This window comes from Ostrinia furnacalis, unplaced genomic scaffold, assembly GCF_004193835.3.
Source record: "Ostrinia furnacalis isolate ACB-3 unplaced genomic scaffold, ASM419383v2 OfSCF0216, whole genome shotgun sequence".
In the NCBI taxonomy this organism is placed as follows: domain Eukaryota; kingdom Metazoa; phylum Arthropoda; class Insecta; order Lepidoptera; family Crambidae; genus Ostrinia; species Ostrinia furnacalis.
Genome location: NW_021130455.1, coordinates 156,476 through 178,996, shown reverse-complemented (window position 1 = coordinate 178,996; position 22,521 = coordinate 156,476). Strand labels below are relative to the sequence as shown.

Below are 22,521 nucleotides of genomic sequence, written 5' to 3'. Positions count from 1 at the left end.
ACCCTAATTTAGATCAAAATATTTATTTCCCTAATTTGACTCAACCTGGAATCGAACCCGCTGCGTTCAGAGGAATGTCGTACCGTTACGCCATCGGGTCGTCAGTTAATAAGGGTTATAGCTATTTACATCATACAATTAACGCAATAATTTCACGGCTAATATTTTAAATGACTAATTAAGAGACATCCTGATTAAACTGCCGAATTATGCTCTAAAACTATTATTGAAGCATTTCGTGCGAATGGCCCCGTGAGTGTAGTTCTTTTTGTGTGGTGGAATAGAAATTGTAGTAAAATGGATAAAACATATCAGTACATAAAAACGTCAATAGTTACGTTTAAATTGGATTACTGCTGTTGGATTGCGCCCGTTCGGGTGGGAATTTATATTATAGCTTATATGAACATATTAATTTCGGTAAGTTGGCCCATATTATTAAAATAAGTTATTGGTATTACATATTTATCCAGACTAAAAATATTTTGTCTTACATTTTTGGACTTGCCCTGGTTTTTTTTAGTCTTCTCATAATAATTATGTAAGCATTTCGTGTGGACTGTGGGTGGACATCTTATTATCGATTTGATTTGAACTCTTGCCGGTTTCTGTTGGCATGGGCTTCAGGACTTTAATTAGAAATCCTCAATTTTTATGTCCTTGATAAACTGTTAGCCCTAACAACCATTTCAGTTAGTGTCACTAGTGGGAACAGCGAACGACAGCTACTCGCCGACCATAATGAAGATCCAGGAGATTCTGATCGAGGACTACGTGTCGAAGCCGATCCCTATTTTGGCTTACGCCACCGAATTGAGCTTTAACGTGCTGCTGCTGTGTGCTATGTACCGGGTCAGTATTCAAAGGTTAATTCATGAAAACTAGGTAAAATAGTGTCGGTGTCGTTCTCCGAGGAACGCGGGTTTGAGCCCCGTTGAACTAAAAACTGGTGAACTGAGACCACAGATATGGATTAGAGACTGAGACATTGCTCACGTCATTCGTTTTGTCAGAGGACATGTGCAGCAAGGCTCAGTTAGGCGGTTATCACACTGCGCCGCGCTCCGCCGCGGAGCGACAGATTTAATCATTGTATGCAAGTACCTCAGTTTGTATAGAAAACATGCGCGGCACTTCACACTGACAACGCGTCCGCGCGCGTGATTTTTTATATGAAAATCACGCGCTTACCGCGATAATATCGCGACCGCCTTAGTGCCTGAGGTATGGGAGTGACACGAGAGGGTGATGATTGACGGTCAAACGAGACTTAAGATTTGTATGTCCTGTCATGTCATTAGGTCAATGCCACCCCTCCCGCATCTCAGGTACTGAGTTATGCGCTATACCCATACTTACTTGTTGGAAAATGTTCATTTAGTTTTTTTCCTTCTAGAAAGATATCGTCCTTCTTCGCGTGTTCATGAACTACAGCATCGCCACGATAATCTCTGCGACCTTAGTATACTCTATGGTCATAGCCGCTATAGACGTGCTTCTCATCATTACTGTGATTTCCAGTGTATGTAAGTATTACAGAGCTATAGATCGTTTCATCCACGAAGACGCGCTCCACCATTCTTCCGCGAATGTATGAGTGTTATCGGTAGACGCAAAATTATTTATCAATGAGTGGACACGCTGACTACAATAATGACGCTCGGATCCAATTCCCTGAACCCTGCGCTTCCCTCGACCAAAAATTGGTTTTGCGTCTTCGTGGATGAAACAATCTATTTTCTAGGTAGACAGGCAGTTTAAAAACATATTACCTAAATGTTTATAACAAGTATTTGCCGCCACCCCAGCTATTAAAACTGGCATATTGGCGTGCACTATGTATCTATTTTGAAAAGAAAGAGTATGTATTGAGTATGGTAGAGAGGACTTCTGTAACTACCTATCAATAGTTTTGGTAGGTCTTCTATTATTATCTTTCGAGTTGAGCAATTCTCGTCTTATTTCAGTATTCCAGATCTACGTCCTGATACTAGTCCGAAGCGCTATAGTTGAATTCAAGGAAGAAATAGCGGTGAAGAATGGGAAGATACCTACGGAGATAGTCTTCAGTACATTGACTAAAGAACATGCTGAGAAGAGCGAAGCAACCGAGGTGCCTACCGCAGTAGTCACCGAGGGTGATGTGGCTCCCGTGAAAGAGGAACCGAAGAAAGAAAGAGACAGCAAATTGGAGACTGTGGACGAACATCCCAACGAAGTCACTGTTGAGGTTAAACCTTGAAAAAGTGAAGCTTATTTAATTTTATTTGATGTGAGGACATCATGAGAAAAATTGTGTCTCTATTTAATATTACAAATTGTTTTGTTTTTATGATAAGTAATGTACCTAAGCTGTTAACTAAAATGGGTTCTACAACTACAGGTTAATGAAATGAAACTCTGAATGTATTCAAGTCATATATTTTGTAATCGTCATTAAGTTGTCATACGAAACTATAAATTCAAGTACAAACAAATACTTCAACATTTTAACATAAGAAATTTAGTTACTAAAGCCTCTAGCACAGCCCACACGAGTGCGACAAAGCTGTAGGTTATAACTATTCAATAAGTACGTATACTTCACATTACACTCTAGCCGGCTGTTTGCTAGAGTCTTTATCGTAAAAAAAAACGAAATAATATCAACATTAAGATCAAGTATCACTTTGGTGATTACATTAAAACTTATTCTACTTGGCCAACCTTAAAAATATGATACACTTCTTTTAAAGATTTAATAAACGAAATATAAAAATAGTTTTATTTCTTTCGAAAATTATATCTGAGAGAAGAGGAAGCGGAAATGGCACTAATGCTTAAATAACTAAAGCAATCACAAAAGTATTTGACTTAATAATATTTATCACATCGATTGTTACAACATCAAATAACATGTAGAGATAATATCATATTTTATATGTTTAGTTAAATTTAATACTAAATGCTATTCATTTACTTATAACCTCACATCGACATAAAACATAATCATGTATTCTCATATTTGATCAATGAAATAGACAATCATCTAGAGATAGCAATATACTTAAGTCATTGAACGCCGATACACTAGAGACAATAACAATCATTCGCTACAACATTTTTTAAACCTTTTTGTTGAGTCAAGTTAAAACATTGGACACACTAGGCAACAAATGAAGTGCATGGTACCTAAAACGTTGTACAATTTTGTGGTACACCCGAGAGACACAATGTCGCTCTCGGATAAAGGAAAATGTTATGTAAATCTATGTCATGCTTGACACAGTGCGACAACGTGGCGTCAAGTAGTTCGAGCGTTGTGCGTCACTGAGGGTCATTTCACCACAATGTATCCAAGCTTTATACACAGGAATATAGTATTATAAGGTATATTATATACGGTTATTTACTACTGAATATTCTATTATTTACTATGAAATATTTTATTAATACTTGCTTTACTCCATATCAGACATACATAGCAGATAAATGCACGTAAAAGTCGAACCAAGACCGAAATGTAAAGGTGTCATATCAAGAGACTAATTTTATTTTTTATGCACCCATAATGCACGATAGCGAGCATACATGGCTAAAGTTTAGCTTCTAAATACATATTCGATAGTGATGAATAGCTGCATTATAGAAATATCCATATCGAACTTTCACCCATTAAATGACCATACCCTGTCGGCCATATAAGCTCGCCCAATAATTTTGTAGACACAATAATCCTAAAAGGGTAACAAGTCCTGACTAAAGTGTATTAGATACACGAAGTGTGAACATTAATAGAACATTTGTATCTAAGTCCCACAGCCAGTGGCGGATTAAGAGTATCCGAGGCCTTAAGCACAGAGCCTGTGTAGGCCCTCTATTGCTTAAATGGAAATGGAAGGAATGTAATGGAAGGTATAAAGTATAAAATGAAAGTTCATCAAAATAGAAAGTGTAGTAGGTAGAAGGCATTATTCAGGGTTACTTAACAAAAAAAAAGATTGGAAAAAGTGAAGATTTGTGGCAACACGAGTAAAAAGACCGTCACCGGGAGTAGATTTTCTTGTTTTTTTTTTTAATGCCTATTACTTTGACAAAATGCCACATAGATTGTTTTTTATATTTTTCTGATAACCAGCATAACTTGCCTCAACACCCAGTTACGGCTTGACGTTGCATTACGGGACACCCTGTATACACAATTATTATTATTTTAATACGGGTATTATTTTATTATGTAGCATCTTTAACGCAGTAACGGGTATTATTTTATTAAGTAGCATCTGTAGCGGTTAAAGATGCTACCTTTAACCGCTTGAGTCCCAGACGGCATTAATTAATGTCATAACAATTGATTTCTATTGTGTCTAGATTCGCGGGCCTTGAAGGATTCATTTACTATAATTATGTTTATTCAACAAATGTTTGCACATTATTATTATTGTTATAATATATTTATACTAGCTTTTGCCCGCGGTTTCACCCGCGTGAAATTTAGTATGTCACAGATCGTCATAAATTATAGCCTATATGTTAATCTGGGTTATAAACAATAATACTGTAAAGTTTCAACAAAATCCGTTCAGTAGTTTTTGCGTGAAAGAGTAACAAACGTCCAAACATCCAGACATCATGACATCCAAACTTTCGCATTTATAATATTAGTAGGATTTAAACGGCCTTGTTGATATGCAGTTTAGGTTAGTGTCCGTGACTTCCACTCGGCATGGGGCCCACTGAAAACCAGCGTCGTGGCCTTCCCCACCGTGGGCCACGGCATAAATGCTGAGTGGAATCCCATTGCGATGGGCATCGCTGTTGCGACAGGATAGCACTGCTCACTGCTCAGTTCACTTTTTATTTCCTTGTAATATTTATGTGCCATTTCTGTCTTTTTCTCTGTCATGTAGGTATGTGATGTTCATCGTAATAAATTTTTCTTTCTTTCTTTCTTTAAACGCCACTTGTATATTTGGGAAAACGCGCTTTACTTTATCTACACTATATAATATTATAAAGAGGAAAACTTTGTTTGTTTGGTTGTAATGAATAGGCTCAAAAACTACTGGACCGTTTTTAAAAAATTCTTTCACCATTTGAAAGCTACATTACTTACGAGTAACATAGGCTAAATCTCTATAAAATGTAGGTATGAAATGAAACGCCTCCATCCTCTGCTGGCGCGCCAGCAGAGGATGGAGGCCCCTGGAGAACAGGGGCCCCAAGCACGTGCTTGTAGTGCTTATACGTTAATCCGCCACTGCCCACAGCACAAGAGGAAGTCTTAAAGTAAAGTTAGCAGTCAAGATTGAGTACAGGTCAAGACAAGATTATAGGTAGACTGTCTACGTTTACTTCTTTGGTTTTCCAATATGCATTTTGTTTAAGCTGCTCGCTAAGCCACGGCCTGGAATGAACAAAAATACAATTTATATTGTAGGTAAGTAACTCGCATTGCGCAAGAAAAATTAACAAAACAAATGCATGCATAAAAGAGTTAACATTTCAATTATTTAAAAAGAAACTGACATCACTATGAAAAACAAATGTTATTAAACTATAGACTATTTCCTGAATGACAAATTTTGAATTTTAAAATAATTTAATATCTCATAAAACATTAATCTGACATTTCTATGCCATATGGCAAAATATGATGGACCTTTATTGTAATAGTTTAAGACCTTTTATCACTGTACTGTACTATATTTTAAGAAATAAATCATTTGAATTTGAATGCAGGTAAAATAATATTCAGAAGTGACATATGAAAAGGTACATGGCAACATCACACTGACGAATGCTGAAAGGCGCATTGTCGTAGTAATATAAATTTGAAAAAGCATTCAAGGATTGTGTCAAGAAATCAGTCAGCAGCTACGACCTGTAATTATATCCCAAGTCAGTCTTTAGACTGCTATTTTTGCAAATATAACCGCAATATGTGGCCGCAAGTAAGCATACACTAGCGACCATACTATAAAACGTGCGAACATTTAACCAGTGCTGAATCAAGAAACATATAAAAATGTCTACTGTTTGTTGTGCATGTCAACTGTTTAATTTTAACAACTGACGAAAAAAGAAAAAAAAGAGTCATACTCTGACATGACTGAGAAAGGCATGAAATTGCATCCAGTCGGTTATGTGAGGCTCTCCCTGCCAGATGGGCAGGGCCTACTCACTAAAACCTGACGGCGTCTTCCCGAAGTCTTTGGGACGGAACTGCGAGTTATTGTCCGAGCTAGACAGCCTATGAGACTCTAGACTGAGTTGCACCAGCTTACTTTAACCATGACTATAACAATAACCGGTGTTTTTGTACGTAGTTTGACAATTTTTTGACGTTTATTAAGGGTAAAGTAAGATGGTGCAACTCAGCCTTAATTTAGTAAAAAATATATCTTACCGCGTCCAGCAGAGAAACTTGGGAAGTTTGCTTCGGTGAGCTCGGGCGCTGGGCGAAGGGTTTGCGAATCTGGAAATATTATATTCGTAAGTTTCCTTGCACAGAAATTTCTCCAAGTTAAATTAGTATGCCGCTTTTTTGCTCGACTTGGTGGGGGCACTGCCGTGCCCCCAGATAAAACAAAGTCGCATTCAGCTGTCTGTCCCTATGTATGCTTAGATCTTTAGAACTATGCAACGGATTTTGATGCGGTTTTTTTAATAGATAGAGTGACTCAAGATGAAGGTTTATAGGTATAAAACATGCATATTATAGAAGAGAAAAGCCTGGAAATTCCATTACAACCGTGCGAAGCCGGGGCGGGCCACTAGTAGAGAATAACCTAACATTTGATTTTGAACATAGAGTAAAACTTACAATCTGTCTTTGGCATACGTAGAGGAGGCTGGGCTTTTTTTTCCTTCTTTGATGAAGTCGAAGGAGCTGAAGTTGAGGCTGAAGCTGTAAAAAACACAGTTTTAAAAATTAAATACAAAACTTTATTGTTCGTTCGTTTCAGCCAAATGACGTTCACTGCTGGACAAAAGTATCCCTCAAGGATTTCCATAACAACCGGTTCTGCGACAGGCAACCACTAGGTGAACCGACGATCTGGTGAAGGTTACTGGTAGAACCTGGATGCGGGCAACGCTGGACCGGTTGTTATGGAAATCCTTGGAGGTGGCCTTTGTCCATCAGTGAACAAATCTTTTTACTATGAATTTGATATTACAACTAATAGGTAATTCCCAACATAAAATTGTTCAAAGGTTGGTAAAGAAAAAGGGAGCATTATTTCAAAATGACCGTTATAATATAGTGTACATTGATTAATACTTACTATTAGCAGACTCGTTGAACGAAGACTGATTGATATCGCTGGCTGAGGCGTTAGAAGGTTCCCCCCACTATAACAAAAGTAGCAGCAACTCATATCATAAACATAATAATATGCTTAATTTTTTGTGTATAATAATTAAGTGTATAATGTGCTTTTCGCTTGAAAACAAATTAATGTTAAATAATTAAAACTTAATTACCCGAGGAACAGCCACTGACGGTCCAGCTCTTTCTTTCTTTTGCTCTCTAAAATTTATGATGGTCTGGAAAAAACGACATAATTAGTAAGTTTTGTAACACCATTTATAAAGTAGTAGTATTTTATGTCACATGAGCATGGCCATTACACGGTATTTTATGAGGATATTCTGATATACAGGGTGTCCCGTAATGTAACGTCAAGCCGGAACTGGGTGTTGAGGCAAGTTATGCTGGTTATCAGAAAAATATAAAAAAAAATCTATGTGGCATATTTTCAAAATAATAGGCATTTAAAAAAAATAAAAAAATTCTACTCCCGGTGACGGTCTTTTTACTCGTGTTGCCACAAATCTTCACTTTTTCCAAATTTTTTTTTGTTATGTAACCCTGAATAATGCTTCTCTAAATTGTTATCAAAATTACAAAACCAGCTGTTCCNTCCATTAATTTCTTAAAACATCCGTATCATAAACGTACCTATGTATACCTACTAAAATTGAAAAATAGATGTAGTAATTGCCCAGTTCGGTTTTTATTTATTATTCTATGATGAAATTGAATAAAATGTATATAAAATCTAAATATTACATAACAATATCAAGGTCGCATTGCCCTTAGCAAGAGAACGGGTAGCCCAATAAACATGAATTTGGTCTTATTCTGTGCAGGATTAAATAGCCTACAACTACTAGGAAGATCAGTTTTTGATATTGTAAGTCCTTGACAAGATATAACCGTAAAACCGCAAAAATTCCCCATCTGGGGCCCCCCACAAGCACAACTCCGCCGGAGGGATGGGAAACCAATAAAGCCAAAAAACCTTTTGTAGAAATTAGATCAGATTGCTTTATTATTGTGTTTAAAGCTGGGTAAAGACGGATGTAACGCGGTGGATTAAATTACACCCGTCTGGACCAGGCTTTCTTTTGCTGACCTACATTAATATCTATCTCATAGTTGATAGATTTGCGAATTAATTTATTTAAAAAAAATAATGCTTTTTTCGATATATTTCACTTATTCTCTCTACCTTATTTGCCCTGTTCAGTTGTCTTTGCGATGTTGTGTTGTTTTTCTGATGTTCAGTTGTCAGTCAATGCTTTATGCGATATTGTTTTTTCTTGTTCCGTTATTATTTATTATTGGAAAGTATTTAAGAAATTGTTTTAGATTTTCCTAACACAGACTGAATGTACATATATTTTTAACACACTTCCGTCAATCAACTGCAGTATAGACGTTTCCGCGGGTTTGCTTTGGGCTCGGCTACCGATCATTTAGTTATTCTTTTCTAACGTTGCAAAACCCTGCAAGTTGCACCTTAGTGACATGTCTTTCAAAAGAATGGAGAGAAGAAAATAAATGACTCCTACTAAAATGACAAAAAAGTTAGGTTATTTGTTGCAGATCGAACATTTTGATGTTATATGTTTGTCAAACTCTTCGGCTGCGTACCTACAAATCCAGTGCTACGTTACCAGTATCGTTTAAAGAAAATTACTCTTACTATTCGTAGTAAGAGTAATTTTTATATACAAAGCCTATTATGTACAAAGACACTATTATTATGCAAAACCCACGAAACTCATGCTTACTCATCATTTTCTCTTACTAAGATTATTTTTCTTTTTAATTATGAATTTTCAACTCGGTTTCAGCATTATATTTCTTACTTTTGTACATGAGGATAAATTATTTAGGTATTCTATAAATTTATCATAAACTAACGGCCGCCCGCGATTTCGTACGCGTGGATCCCATTTTACCCCCTTTAGTGGTTAAATTTTGGAAAATCACGTCTTAGTGAGCACTAATGTTGTAAAAGGAACCCCCATGCAAAATTTGAGACTCTTAGCACTTTAGTTTCTGAGATTTCATGATGAGTGAGTCAGTCAGTCAGAAATTATACATGTATGCCACTAAAGCCCGGTGCTGTCGCGCTCGCACACTCACTGCGGGGGCCCGTCGCACAGTCGACGCGCGAGCGATAAGCTTGGGGTCATTGAACAAAATTCTACGTGCTCGCAGACCAGATTATATAAAAACTCATTTGTCCACCCCTGGCGCTACGTGCCGCGCGCTCGTAGTCGAAAAAATTTTTGGAGTGTCGCATTGACACTTCCCATCTTCCTGAACTCGTCGATTCGCTCGGATACCTAAACATTTTATTGTTCTTGTGTTACGCTAATGTTCGTCCGCCACATCCATGACTTTAGTTTTTTTATTTTTATTATAAATATTGTCATAAGTATTTGTGCTTTTGTAGGATTGTGTCGTTCAACATATCTGCTTAGTCTATTACTTAAATCAAACTACAAACAATATTGAAGGTTGTTCAATATCGTTTGTAGTTCTGATTTTTTATTCATTTTCGAGGAGGTTTGGACGCTGTCTTAGTAATCCTGCGTCGCTGTGTTTAACACTTTGTTTTTTTATGGCTCGCGCGGCTTGCGTATTTGCCAATATCAAGTTTTTTTTTTGTTTTTTTTTTCCCCCATAAAATAAGGAAACGTGAAATTAGGAAAATAAGGAACGGAAATCGGAATTTGGAAAAAGGATATGTAATGGTTGGCAACACTGCGGCGGCCATATTTTAAATTCATTCGAGCATTTCGCGACCGTTCCAACCCTAGAAGAGCCCCCACACCGTGCACAAAGAAGAAATAGGAGGGGTTGACAACTGTGGAATAGGCAGACTTTTTCACCAGACCCATATCTGACTGATAAGGGAAATATGAATCATTAATGGCTGCCTCCTCCCCGGTTTTGCTCATTCTAATTAAATCTAAAGCAATTGGTTCATAAGTAATCCATGAAGGGGCATCTTCAAGCACTTCTGATCCGATAACACTCAAGAAGAATCGGACGGATAATAAAGCAGCACAGTCTTTATATCTGGAGGATATAGTTCCGACCCTAGCGCTCATCATGGGGGACTTTGGAAATTGATGTAAAAACATGTCAATTCCTGCTATCATCTTCAAGTAGTTGGTGTCTGTTAACAAACTGCTTACCAGGGCAATGAGGGCATCAGGTCGGGGCATATCATCAGGTATTCCAACTGCCTGAGACATGATGCGGTCGGAAACCTGAGCTATATAGCCCTGGTCCATAATCATGCCAAGTCTGTAGACACTACAAAACAACACTAGGAGAGCCAGATCTGGGGCCTCAACCTGTCCTCCAGTGACAGCATCAGGAGGAACTGCAGCATCTCTTAAGGCTACATCAAATAAGTCTCAGACGGTAACCTTCCTATTTGCTTCTGCTATGGTAATTCCGAAGGATGTCCATTTGGCCGATGACTCCTCCTCCATCTGACTGAGCAAATGGTATACAAATTCCTTCCCTGCATCCAAGTTGGGATTCGAAGTTTTCAGACTGTGAAATATCAGACCTACTTATAATACAGGATAGGTCAGGAAAGTATTACATATTAAATTATATAACAATACAAAGATATTTACATAAACTTAAGTTTAGGATATAAATATTATACAGTTTTTTTATGTAGGTACAGTGCTTAGTTGTACATAAAAAACAATCAAACTTTTAAGTTATTTACATTGATAAAATCACAGATTAATTTATGAATATTTACAGCATTACACATTTTCCCTACCAGCAGGTAGGGAAAGGTTTTATAGGAAATGAGATTGTTTATAAAGGAATCACGGTTGATAAGAGGACATGAAAAGAAAATATGGTTCAGATCACCTTCGTCCAACCCACACTCGCATAGTGAACTATTTAAAATATGAAGTCTGGCCAGATGCACCGGAGTGCAGACATGACCTAACACTTTGTTGATAATTTAAATAGTTTTGAATCATTGTGTTATGGTCTATTGTGGTGCATGTGTTGAGTGTTGTGTGTCTATCTGTCATTTGAAGTTGGGCCGATATTGGTTACTTAAGTACCAGTTTCGTAGTTTCGTATGAAATAAAATGTCGTACCAGTAAATTGGTTAAGTATTTAAAAAAGAAATGATACTGTTACGTAAGCACGGGTTTGGTTTAAATAAAAAAATGTCTTCGTAGGTATATGGTTTTCTAGTTACGTAGCACTGTTTTCGTACGCGGCTGAAGGCTTTGCAAATTATACTATTCGCTGAGTGCGAAGTAGGAGATGGGAAGTTCTAATTCATGTTTTGCAAGTATTCCCCAAACTTCCACACTGTATTGGCTCGTTTGAGACGAAATTTAACTACAATCGCTGTCTGAATCTGTATCTGTGTCATCGCCGACATTAATTATCAATAATTAATCTCTCAATCGGTCTATTCGAACGAAACGCTGACAGTCTTGTAGAATAAGTCCTTTAGTTTTTTCGACAACTTTTGACCAGCTTTCGCTAGTCACATGTTGGCACGCATCCTCCAGCAACTTCAGCATTTTGTTAGCCGTAAATGGCGGTGAAGTATTTTTTGTTGCAGCAAATCCTAAAATAAAGAAAAGTATTGTAAGAAAATAGTAAATGGATCATTTCAAGTGTAATGAAATTAAAAATATAGGTTTCGGAATTTACTTTAAAAAAAAATATTTTAAAAAAACTTGTATGAGAATGAATTAAATTAATTCACCTTTTTTTGTTTTGAGTCCAAATCATTTCTATTGCATTGTACTGACAATGGTAGGGAGGCAATCTTAAAACTTAAAACATGATGTCCACCAGCCTTGGCTTGGACATCTCATCCAAATAATAAGTGGACACCGATGGTTTGTGCAATTTCAATAATTTCACTAATTGTTCTTTAAACATATTCATGTCAGCGGTTACATTATTATGATTTAACCATTCCACCAATGTTTCTTTGTTATTTTGTGATGTTGATGGTTTGTTGATTTGTCGTGAATGGTCTGAATGCTTTGTCCATAATTATTATACTCGAGTCTTTAAGGTTATCTAATAGGTTGAGATACCATTTCTCGAATTTTTCCGAGTTCATCTCCTCCTGGTATTCATTTGTTTATTTGTTTTTTTTTTAAACCCTTTCGCTACCCGCGTGGCATATTATCAGCCTTTCGCCTTTACCTTTCGGTACTTTTGTTGAGGCGCGTGCTGTATCATTTGTCCACATTTTGCTGACAGTGTGGTTAGCATTGAGTCACGACTCATCTAGAAACACAACATTGTCTCAGTCAACAATTTCTTTTGCAGAATCTAAAAAAACTAATTCAATAAAGTTAGCCGTCTCTGTTCTAGTGGTAGAACCACCTGACTCAGGTCCAGAGGTTTGGCGTTCGATTCCTAATAGAACGGGTCGGTAAAACCGCTCGGTTTAGTCGGTAGTAAGGCTTGTTCTAAGTGCGCCTGGCTAGATACCACCATCGTACCTAAGTCTGTCGCTTTAACAACAATATTATCAGCATTGTTATTGTAGCGGACAGCCGCTCGGGCGTGCGGAAATAAAAAAAATCCTTCGTTTTAAATAAAGGTGTATTTCAGCAATATAGGTATGCCCACAACGGCTTTCTAAAACATATAGTTCAAAAATAATAAAAAAAGTAAAAAAACATATCAAAAAGAGGTTGGTCCACATATCGGTTCCCAACAGTTATGTTTCGGCAGTTAGAGGTAAGATAGCCAGTGTTTCGAGCTCAGACTTTCGAATATGTTTGGAGTAAAGGTCTCTTCAATGAGGAATTATTTATTATTGATTTTGAGTTTTTAACGTTTATTTCGAGTAAAATAGGCTTACGAACTGTCTATGTAACGAGATGAAATTGTGGAGTAGGTAGTAAAAAACGTTCGATTTCACGTTGACAGGAGGGTCGAGCGACGCGAAGTTAGTTGCGATCTTCACTCTGGTTCCAAGCCTTTGACATCATGCGTTGTTTTCTTGCGCTCATAGATGGCGCTAACAGTCAGCTCCTCTCTGGTTGGGGATTCCAGGTGAAGCTCGCGTTTGTCATTGGCCTAATCATCACTTTGCATCAGGTAATGCAGTGTAATGTTCCTCGTTTTGGATAAAAAAATATTTTAAGCAAATATTATTTAGCGGCCATTTTAGAGGTATAACTTATCCAACTGGGTAGTTATCTACTTACACAAAATTAATAAATAGAAGTCAAAATATATTTATATTACACGTAGCCGGTGCAGGTATGTATTCTATACAATACCTAAAAAATTTTATACATTACCTAGGTAATGTATGTAACGAAAAATAAAATATTCTTCATATTTTATACATTGCCTAGACGTCCCATTAATTATACACACTGCCCTAACTAGCGCAAATATTCAATTATGATTTACGCATAGAATAATACTTTTGGGGCATACTAGGTATCTATGAAAAGACGGCCATCTCCTAAGGCGCGTAATTTTTTTTATGCTCGGGGGTGAAAGGGGGTGCTTAAAAAAGGTTAGGAAACCCCTGGTTTAGAGACACTGTGCTATTTCTGACGTGAAATATCGTAAAATTTCCAAAATAATGTCCTCTGCAGAAAGTTCATTATAGATTTTAGTAAGATTTAGAACTATACCACGAAGTTCTTCTTCTGCAGACTATGTTATGCGAATGCTCCATTGCTCTGTAACGATGCTCTAGTTCTTCGTGAAATCTATCAAGACATTCCGTTTTTCCTGCTATTAAGGCTTGATACTCTTTCAATTAAATCAGTCAACTGCTCATGGGTAAGTCCTGTCCAAGTGTGAAATTACCTAGGATCCATCCATAGTGTCGTAGTGTTCATAATCTAATAACTCTGAAGAAATATTTTTTAACGTATTCAGAGCTCTAACAATCTGAAAATTCTCAAACTCTTTTTATCCATACAGATGCCTGGTCATTTATATAAATCAGAATGAGCAATGGTCCCAGTATTGTCCGAGTGACTCGGATATTAGACCAAGAGGTATGGATGTCAGAATAAAAAATGTTCAGGTACTCATGTACTATAATTTATTTCAAGCCGGTTTGATAAGTCCGTGACTTTTTGAATAAAACATTTTTTTTGCGGCATATAAACATTTTATTTTTCGACATAATCACCTTTTAGCTCGATACATTTAGTCCAGCGTTTTTCTAATTTTTTTATTCCCTCCAAATAATAGGTTTTCTCAAGGCTCTCAAAATACGCGTTTGTTTCGGTAATGACTTCTTCATTAGACTCAAATCTCTTCCCACCCAGCCATTTCTTTAGGTTTTGAAACAGATAATAGTCGCAGGCGGCTNAGGGGGCCAAATCTGGAGAATATGCTGGATGGGGTAGCAGTTCGTATCTCAATTCGTGGATTTTGGCCATCGTGACTAAACAAGTGTGCACACGTGCATTGTCTTGATGGAACAGCACTTTCTTCTTCACCAAATGCGGCCGTTTTTGCTTCAAGTCAACGTCGAATCTATCCAAAAGCTTTGAATAATATTCGCCGGTGACTGTTTTATCTTTCTCGAGGTAATCAATGTGATGACACCGCGTGCATCCCAAAAAACTGTGGCCATGACCTTGTTGGCTGACAGATTCCGTTTGGCCTTCTTTGGTCCACGTTCACCCCGAGCAAGCCACTGTTTCGATTGTTCCTTGGTCTCTGGCGTGTTGTGATGGATCCATGTTTCGTCCACAGTAACAAAACGTCGCGAAAATTCGGTTGAACATTGCTAAACACTCTTTTGAAGTTGTCACACGATTGCGCTTATGGTCGAGTGTGAGCAATAGCGGGACCCATCTCGCGGAGAGTTTTCTCATGTCCAAATATTCGTTTAAAATATGATTTACCCGTTCAGTTGAGATACCTACAGCATGAGTCAACTCACGCACTTTCATTCCCCGACCATCCAATATCATTTCATAGATTTTATCGACGATTTCCGGCGTGATTACTTCTTTTGGGCGATCTGAACGTTCGGCGTCACTAGTGCTGGTACGACCACAACGGAACTCTGTAAACCACTTCTTTACCATTGAAATTGATGGTGCCGAGTCCCCGTAGTATTTATCAAGCTTTTCCTTAGTTTCAGTGATGGTTTTTTTACGTAAAAAGTAATGCTTAATCACAAACTCGAACATCGAAATTCACTTTTTCCATTTTCGGACAAATTCACAAGGTTGTCTGCTTTGAATGGCTATCAAACACCAACTGCATGACGTAGCTTGCTCAAAATTTTACAGTTGCCCACTAATAGATTGCAGTTGACGGCAGCACTGTTGTATTTGGAATGTCAAACCGCCCTCGTATATTGTATAACTTGGTCCAAAAATGTATGAAGCATGTCCGGTCTCCTTTATTAGTCGACGTTATGGTTCGTACTCATTGTGATGGGACCGAAATCCAAAAAGGTTTGTAGGAGTACTACTAATATCGCTTTCAGAATAAGCACTGAGCGGCGCCCCTGTCAGAAAATGACCTGAAGAAATGTATGACAAATCGTTCGCATCAGCAGATACTGCCGTGAGTGGACGCGAATTCAGCACAGGCCTCTATCTTTATTGCCCGTGTTACTACCATTCTTACTACCAGCAATAAAATATTGCTCGTGTTACTACCGTTTAATTTTGATTACAAAAACAACAAAATATAGCGAATTTGAGTGTTTAACAAAATGCAACAACGTTTGGTCTTGTGGGTGTTAAAAAAGTTTCAATGTAGATTTACATTCTTCTTAGTATTTACCTACTTAGTATATTAAAAGAATGTAATTTATTCCGATCCAATACTCTTGGATTAAAGATAAATATTTAAATTTGCTTAGTGTTTGTTCTGTGTCTCATACCGAAAACTGTATTTTATGAACTTTTCACCAGAAAGGTTTTCATTTTTTTCATTATAATATGTTTCGGTATATGTCCAACCTTCCTCGTGCATTTCCCTGGCAGGAGTGGTAGTACGGAGCATAATGAAAAAATGCGATTTTCCCCTCTGCATCTCGATTTTCCCAACAAAGAGTGTTTGCTTTTCTCCACAGGCAACGATGCCAGCAATAAGCCAGTGATAATAGCATCCTACTATCCTGATGCCTGGGAATATTTTTAACAAAGCGTTAATATTCGCAATCTCAAAGTCGCAGTGAAACATGTTTGGTTTGAATTGCGGCAGCTGTAACTTGATGATGACGTACACACGGCCACACTGTTAACTATCCATATCCGTTTTTGCTCTCGCTGTAATCAAATGGTGATTCTTTGCGGTAGAACGAGATGACATGACTGGCAATGTACAGTTAACACTGTTGCCGATAGTATATAGTTTCATAGGCTGATTGTGACTTGTTACTCAATAGAGCAAATATAACAGGTATTACTCTAGTAGTTTCTGTTGAACTCCCTTATTCACCATGTATGCTGACCAGTTCTTTAAATGGCGTCGAACAAGCTTTAAAGGTTGCGTCTACAAAAAATTCGGTTATCGTATCTAATATTTGTCTTGCTTCTAGGATACAAAAAAAGAGTAAGTATACGGTGTCTCCTTCATAAAAGTAATCGGCATAAATTAAATTATTTTTAATATACTAAGTAGGTAAATACAAAGAAGAATTAAATATCTACATTGAAACTTTTTTAACACCCACAAGACCAAACGTTGTTGCATTTTGTTAAACATACAAATTGCTATATTTTGTTGTCTTTGTAATTAAAATTAAACGGTAGTAACACGAGCAATATTTTATTGCTGTTCTAACAACTTTCAACTACAGTAGTAAGACGGGTAAACACTTTGATGGTATTACTACTAGTAGTAAGAATGGTAATAACACGGGCAATAAAGGAAATCACCTGCCCATATTGCAAACAGGCATTTTGTCTTCTGGGTAACGTATAGTTGACCCTGGGCCTGATAAAACCAATTGTGAATTGATGAACCTTGATGTCGATGTCATTTAACCCAGGCGCAAGTGATGGCCCGAAATGTTCTAAACTAGCGCTCCTAGTAAGGTATTTATATTTAAGGCGATTAGNGTCTATGTTCCGCGGTGCTAGTGACTCCTGCAACACTCACGTCCAGGTCGAAGTCGCCGGGGACATGCTTCGACGGCAGCATGTCCACGCCGACCACGGGGCAGCAGCTGTCCATGATGGTGTAGGCCCAGCGCTTCACGCGAGAGGTAGTGCACTCCGCAGCCTTGTCTATGTCCTCGTGGTGCTGTAACAAGCGGCTATCTGAGTAGATTCTAATGACCAACTAAACAAAAGCGGCCCAAGAGGGATGACATATGACTTGACAGAGCATACGAATCTGAAGCACATCTGTCTGTAGTCTGTGTGTCGCTCCGATACCTCAGGCAGACACTATAGGTCAACGCTTAACTCTAGTCAGTGCCTGCGGTATGAGTGGCACGGGAGAGGTGATGTAACTGACATAATATGACGTGACAGAGCATAAATTGAACATACCCGGCACCCCAAGCCGGGCGTGTACCGGAATGGGTCCTTCTTCAGCTGCGCGAGCGCCAACGACTCGCGGGGGAATCCCTCGTCGCCGCGGTTCTTGACGCCATTCAGCAGCGTGTAGAACAGCGTGTCAAGCTTGTACACGCGGAACATGCCGTCGTCTTCACCTGTGGACGGTGACGTCGTCAGCAGGGGGCGTAGTGTGAGTTTAAGTCAAACGCATTCGATGTCGACTACGTAAAAGTGACATTAAGGCTCGGCGCAAATGGGCCACCGACCACAGCCACCGGTGGCCAGCGACGGCGACTTAAGACACTTTTTAATATATTTTGTATAGATGCGCCGCACACGTGTATCCGGTGGCGGCCACTCGTTCACTACAGTGCCACACAAAACGCCGACGACTGTCGTACTGCTCCACCCCCCTAGAGATGGGTTGGATTAAAATATTTGGATTAGGTACTGATTTACCTAATTCACCTAATCCAAATATTTTAAAGTACATAATCCAACCATCTCAGCGATCTCCAACCCGCCTGCCAAGCGTGGGGATTATGGCAAAACCCTCCACTATAGTGGAGGAGGCTCATAGTCCAGCAGTGGACTGTAAAGGGCTGTTGATGATGATGATGATGATGACATAATCCAAATACCTATTCCGAATATTAGCAACGAGTGTGTTATAAAATGTGGCGGCTTCCAGCCGACACCGGTGGCCGTAGCTCGCTTCTGACACTTAGGAATGCTATAGAGCAAAGACGAGTCTTATTGTCCGATATTAATGACGCCCGTACATAAATGGAGGTAGTTTCAAATTATAATTAAAATATCTATCACCAAAAATGGTGAAAAATATCTAAAAAGATAGCATATTAATTAATGTTGTTGTTAAAATTAAATAACTTACCTGTCTTTGCACACATTTGCAATATAAAATTCAAGACTGGTTGCACCCTCTCTGGCATTGTGTAAATCGGTGGTACTGTCTTGCTAGAAGTCGGAAGGCCATGCTTCAGGTAGTCGACGATGATGGCTAAAGTGTCTATGTATGGCAATGTCTTATAAGTAATTGCATCCGGCATATCCAGCCCAAGTTCTTGAGCTCCGAGTTTGACATCATAAGCATATCCAACTGGTATTGGACCTAGAATTTGAATAACAATTAATATAATATGTACTAGGTTTCCGCCCGCGTGGAATTTTGGTGAACTTTATCGCCCGTATCCCAGTTTAAAAAACCAGAAAAATTTCCTAAGTCCTTTCCCGGGACTCAAACTATATCTATGCATCTAAATCGGTTCAGTGGTTTAGGAGTGAAAGCAAGACAGACAAGAGTTACTTTCGCATTTATAATATTAGTATAGATAAATGACAGCATATCGAACTAAACCCATTGCATATTACATACAATTTAAATACATATTAAAATGTACTGTTAACTGTACAAAATTTTAAAGTTGCATGTGAAAATATTATCAAATACCCCAAGTTTAAACTTATTGTAAGACCTCAGCTGTCTAATTATGTTCATTAAGTCTGAAAGTAGTTTTATTGACTTAAAGAGAACTTGTGTCATATGACCCAGTGGCAAGTAACAAAAGTTGAACATGTATATTACCTGGGTTGATCATAGTATGAAATTGATCTTTGATGCCATTTTTAACATTGAAGCGTAGAGCGGTACATTCCCCTATTAGGTAATCCGAGTTGAACTTACAGTAGTAGTTCACATCCATCACATAAAAGTACTCATGTATAATTTCTGCAATGAATTAGATTTTAAAACCTTAGTAAAATCCGTTAAAATTTAAAATTTCATAAGACAAGTTTAAAGTACACTTATGTCAAAAGAAATCTTTAATTGGTCATGAGTATTATGTCAACATGAAATTGTGAACTCCATCAGTTTATCATATAACCCGTGAGATTGTAACTAACAGTGGGTTAGGTTATGTTACATTGTAATCGAACTATGTCACATTATAATCTGTGAGATTAACACCTGACAGAATTCACAATTTACGGTCACATAGCAGAGCAAATGAAAAGAAACAAGAAGACAAAAATAGAGGACAATTGTTATCATATTAATAGAACAATGCAAGTACCATCACAAAATGGAGGTAGCTGTGATAAAAAAAAATACCTTCAAGCAAAAACTTTCCAGTACCACACAGTGCGTCTTCAATATGAAATGGTGATAGGTACATTTTTAAGAATGTAATTATTTTGGTAATTAAGTGTATAAAAATATAAAAAATGCATTACCTGAATTAAAAGACTTTAATTTGACAATATTATTAATATACTCTCTCTCGGCTTCCTCTGCTTCACGCAACTCTCTCTCTTGTCGTTCTATCTCAGAAAATGGTATCCCTGTTGAAGTAAACTTCTGGTCAGGAACATTTCTCTTCAATTTTTCTTGGCGAGCCATTTCTTCAAACTTAGCGCGTACATTTGGTGGTGCCTCCTGATGAAAAAAATATTTATTAATAATTGAAAATGCAAGTGGAAGATATAAATTTTGAAAATGAATATTTACCCTCCACGAAGGACCTGCAGCTTCAGAGACTTCTCTTATGTTTCCATACTGAATTCCAATTTTCTTTTGTTGTTCTCTGAAGTCAATCATATAGAAATAAAATGCGTTCCTTACTTGTCTTTTCGGCATATTGAAATAAATGCCCTACTCAAATGGCTATCGTATAGTCACGGAGAGTAGAATAACACAGAGAGTATGTAAAATATTACGATTTATCGAATATGAGACGGTGGTCAAAATAAATTTGCCGGCACAAGCTAATTTTTGCAAACCAACCAAATTTTTCTTGACAGCAGTTGACAGCAAAATCTGCAAAATTTGTCCATACTCTCTAATCTGTGATTTGTCCTGTCAGTCGAATCGATTTTTCAAGGGTAAAACAAAAAAAAAACTAAACTGATTCGATTTAAAAATATTAGCCAATCTTTTGACCGTTTGAAGACGATAATCACCTTTCTAAAAAAAATACTTTTATACAGAGTGACAGGGAAACTAATCTTTATACCTAAAAATATCTATTCCTTGAAAGGGATTATACAGGATGGAATTTTGTAATGCCACCTAGAGGGAAAGTACTCTTAATCTTAATACTGTAGATAGAAAATTTTACAGACAGAAAACATTCCTTTATTTTTTAGAAGAAAGAGAACTGCATTCATAGTTTTTCGAAATTTTGTCGAAAACTCACTACCATACCATACAATTTTCTGTAAATAATTAAGATAATTTAAGATTTCATGGTTTTCCTTTCATTTGATTTATCAAGTTTGTTAGAGCGATATATGTAATCCTTATGCTTAACCCTAACGATTAATGCAATAAAAATACAGGATGTAATTTTTAACAGATTTTAGTTGGTTCGATTCCCGGGTGTAGCAAGCATATTTTTGAAAATCTTTGAATGCAGTTCTTTTTCTTGTCAAAAATAAAGGAATGTTTTCTTTGAGATAATTTTTCTATCTACAATATTAAGAGAACTTTCCCTCCAGGTGGCATTACATAATTCCACCCTGTATTATACTAGAAGTCATTAGCAACAAATTAAGTCCAGTGAACCAAGGCCCCGATTGAGCTAAAAATTTTCAACTGCATCGCGGTAAGCTATTTGAAACGAAGCTGTATCGTAAACGGGGCGTACCTAATTGCGCCTTTGAGTAAGCTGACACAAGCTACTTTTTTTTTCTCAAACGCTTCAGGAACATATTTTGCTGTGTTAATTTTAGTTTAAAAAAATAAGATTCAACATTATTTTTAGGTACCTATTTTTTTTTAATTATGAAATGTTTTTGTTGGTTGTGTAGGGCAAAACACGCGCTGGAGACCCGACTTACTCTATACAGGCAGGCAGGAAGCAATAGTTTTTGAGTGCTTCTTAGTTTATAAGCGCAGTGCCCCGATTGTGCTAATTTTTAAAGTCTCCAATTCATTGGCGCTTCTTCGCCAGTTGCGCTTCGTTTTTCATTCCAGCTGAGGTGCAAATTCATTATCACGGTAATGGACGTACCTTCCTAGTATTTACATTGTCACATACATGTGATATTTAGCTTTACGTTTACGTCTACTATACTTCGTTTCAACTAGCTAACAAAACGACACCGCGATACGGATTTGTCAAAACAGCTGTGGGTCTAGACAAAGTGCAAATTATAATCGCAAACAATCGCAAACCAGTCGAAAAGTGGTCGAAAAGCCCCTTTTTTGTATGGAGTTTTGACGGATTCGATTTTCGATTCGATCAAAAAGTGCGTTTTGTCTAAGGGGGCTGATGTTCGTTAGTCGTCCGGGTGCGTAGAAGATGAAAATTTTTAGCGCAATCTGAGCCCCGATTACGGTAACTTTTAACGTTTCCAATGTTACCAATCCAGTCGCGCTTCATCGATTCGGGGCCGAGAGACCGTAATCGGGGCTCTGGGCCCCGATTACGCTAAAAATTTTCAACTTCTACGTGCGTGGACGTCAGCTGTTTTGACAAATCCGTATCGCAGAATCGAAGAAATCGAAGAAGCGCGTCTGTATTGGAGACGTTAAAAATTAGCGTAATCGGGGCCCTGAAGAAGATAGACGCATGCACTTCGATTGTGATTCATAAACAGTCGAGTCGATTCATGCGACAACACTAAAATATTGACAGTTGGTTGACTGACATACGCCAGCGCCTCCTTCTTGCAAATCTTGCA

The 22,521-nt window shown here is 37.7% G+C and overlaps 2 protein-coding genes across 3 annotated transcripts; one reads left to right on the top strand and one right to left on the bottom strand.

Annotated features, from left to right (window-relative positions):
* The first annotated feature begins 252 nt into the window (after nt 1–252).
* On the top strand, nt 253–2,635 carry LOC114357023 (uncharacterized). The gene is made up of 4 exons (XM_028310441.1): nt 253–420; nt 694–852; nt 1,397–1,526; nt 1,968–2,635. Exons 1-4 carry the CDS (start codon nt 298–300, stop codon nt 2,240–2,242), a joined length of 687 nt encoding a protein of 228 aa, XP_028166242.1. The 5' UTR covers nt 253–297; the 3' UTR covers nt 2,243–2,635.
* mael (germ-plasm component protein maelstrom) lies at nt 2,406–20,644 on the bottom strand. Of its 2 annotated transcripts, none has more exons than XM_028310422.1 (12): nt 20,345–20,644; nt 20,071–20,272; nt 19,421–19,564; nt 18,710–18,946; nt 17,806–17,969; nt 17,411–17,554; nt 7,468–7,530; nt 7,269–7,335; nt 6,806–6,889; nt 6,389–6,457; nt 5,243–5,386; nt 2,406–3,794 (listed from the first exon to the last, which is right to left on the bottom strand). In XM_028310422.1, exons 1-11 carry the CDS (start codon nt 20,471–20,473, stop codon nt 5,331–5,333), a joined length of 1,359 nt encoding a protein of 452 aa, XP_028166223.1. In that variant the 5' UTR covers nt 20,474–20,644; the 3' UTR covers nt 2,406–3,794; nt 5,243–5,330. The 2 variants fall into 2 exon arrangements, with proteins under 2 accessions (XP_028166223.1, XP_028166230.1); XM_028310429.1 differs by having other exon boundaries at nt 2,406–3,802; nt 5,251–5,386.
* Between the last annotated feature and the right edge of the window lie 1,877 nt (nt 20,645–22,521).

Coding starts and splice junctions, on each gene's coding strand:
- LOC114357023 (XM_028310441.1), top strand. CDS start 298: ATGGATAAAACATATCAGTACATAAAAACGTCAATAGTTACGTTTAAA. Junction 421..693: donor ATATGAACATATTAATTTCG/GTAAGTTGGCCC, acceptor CAACCATTTCAG/TTAGTGTCACTAGTGGGAAC. Junction 1,527..1,967: donor TACTGTGATTTCCAGTGTAT/GTAAGTATTACA, acceptor GTCTTATTTCAG/TATTCCAGATCTACGTCCTG.
- mael (XM_028310422.1), bottom strand. CDS start 20,473: ATGCCGAAAAGACAAGTAAGGAACGCATTTTATTTCTATATGATTGAC. Junction 6,890..7,268: donor GTTCAACGAGTCTGCTAATA/GTAAGTATTAAT, acceptor TGTTTTTTACAG/CTTCAGCCTCAACTTCAGCT. Junction 6,458..6,805: donor ACGTATGCCAAAGACAGATT/GTAAGTTTTACT, acceptor TAATATTTCCAG/ATTCGCAAACCCTTCGCCCA.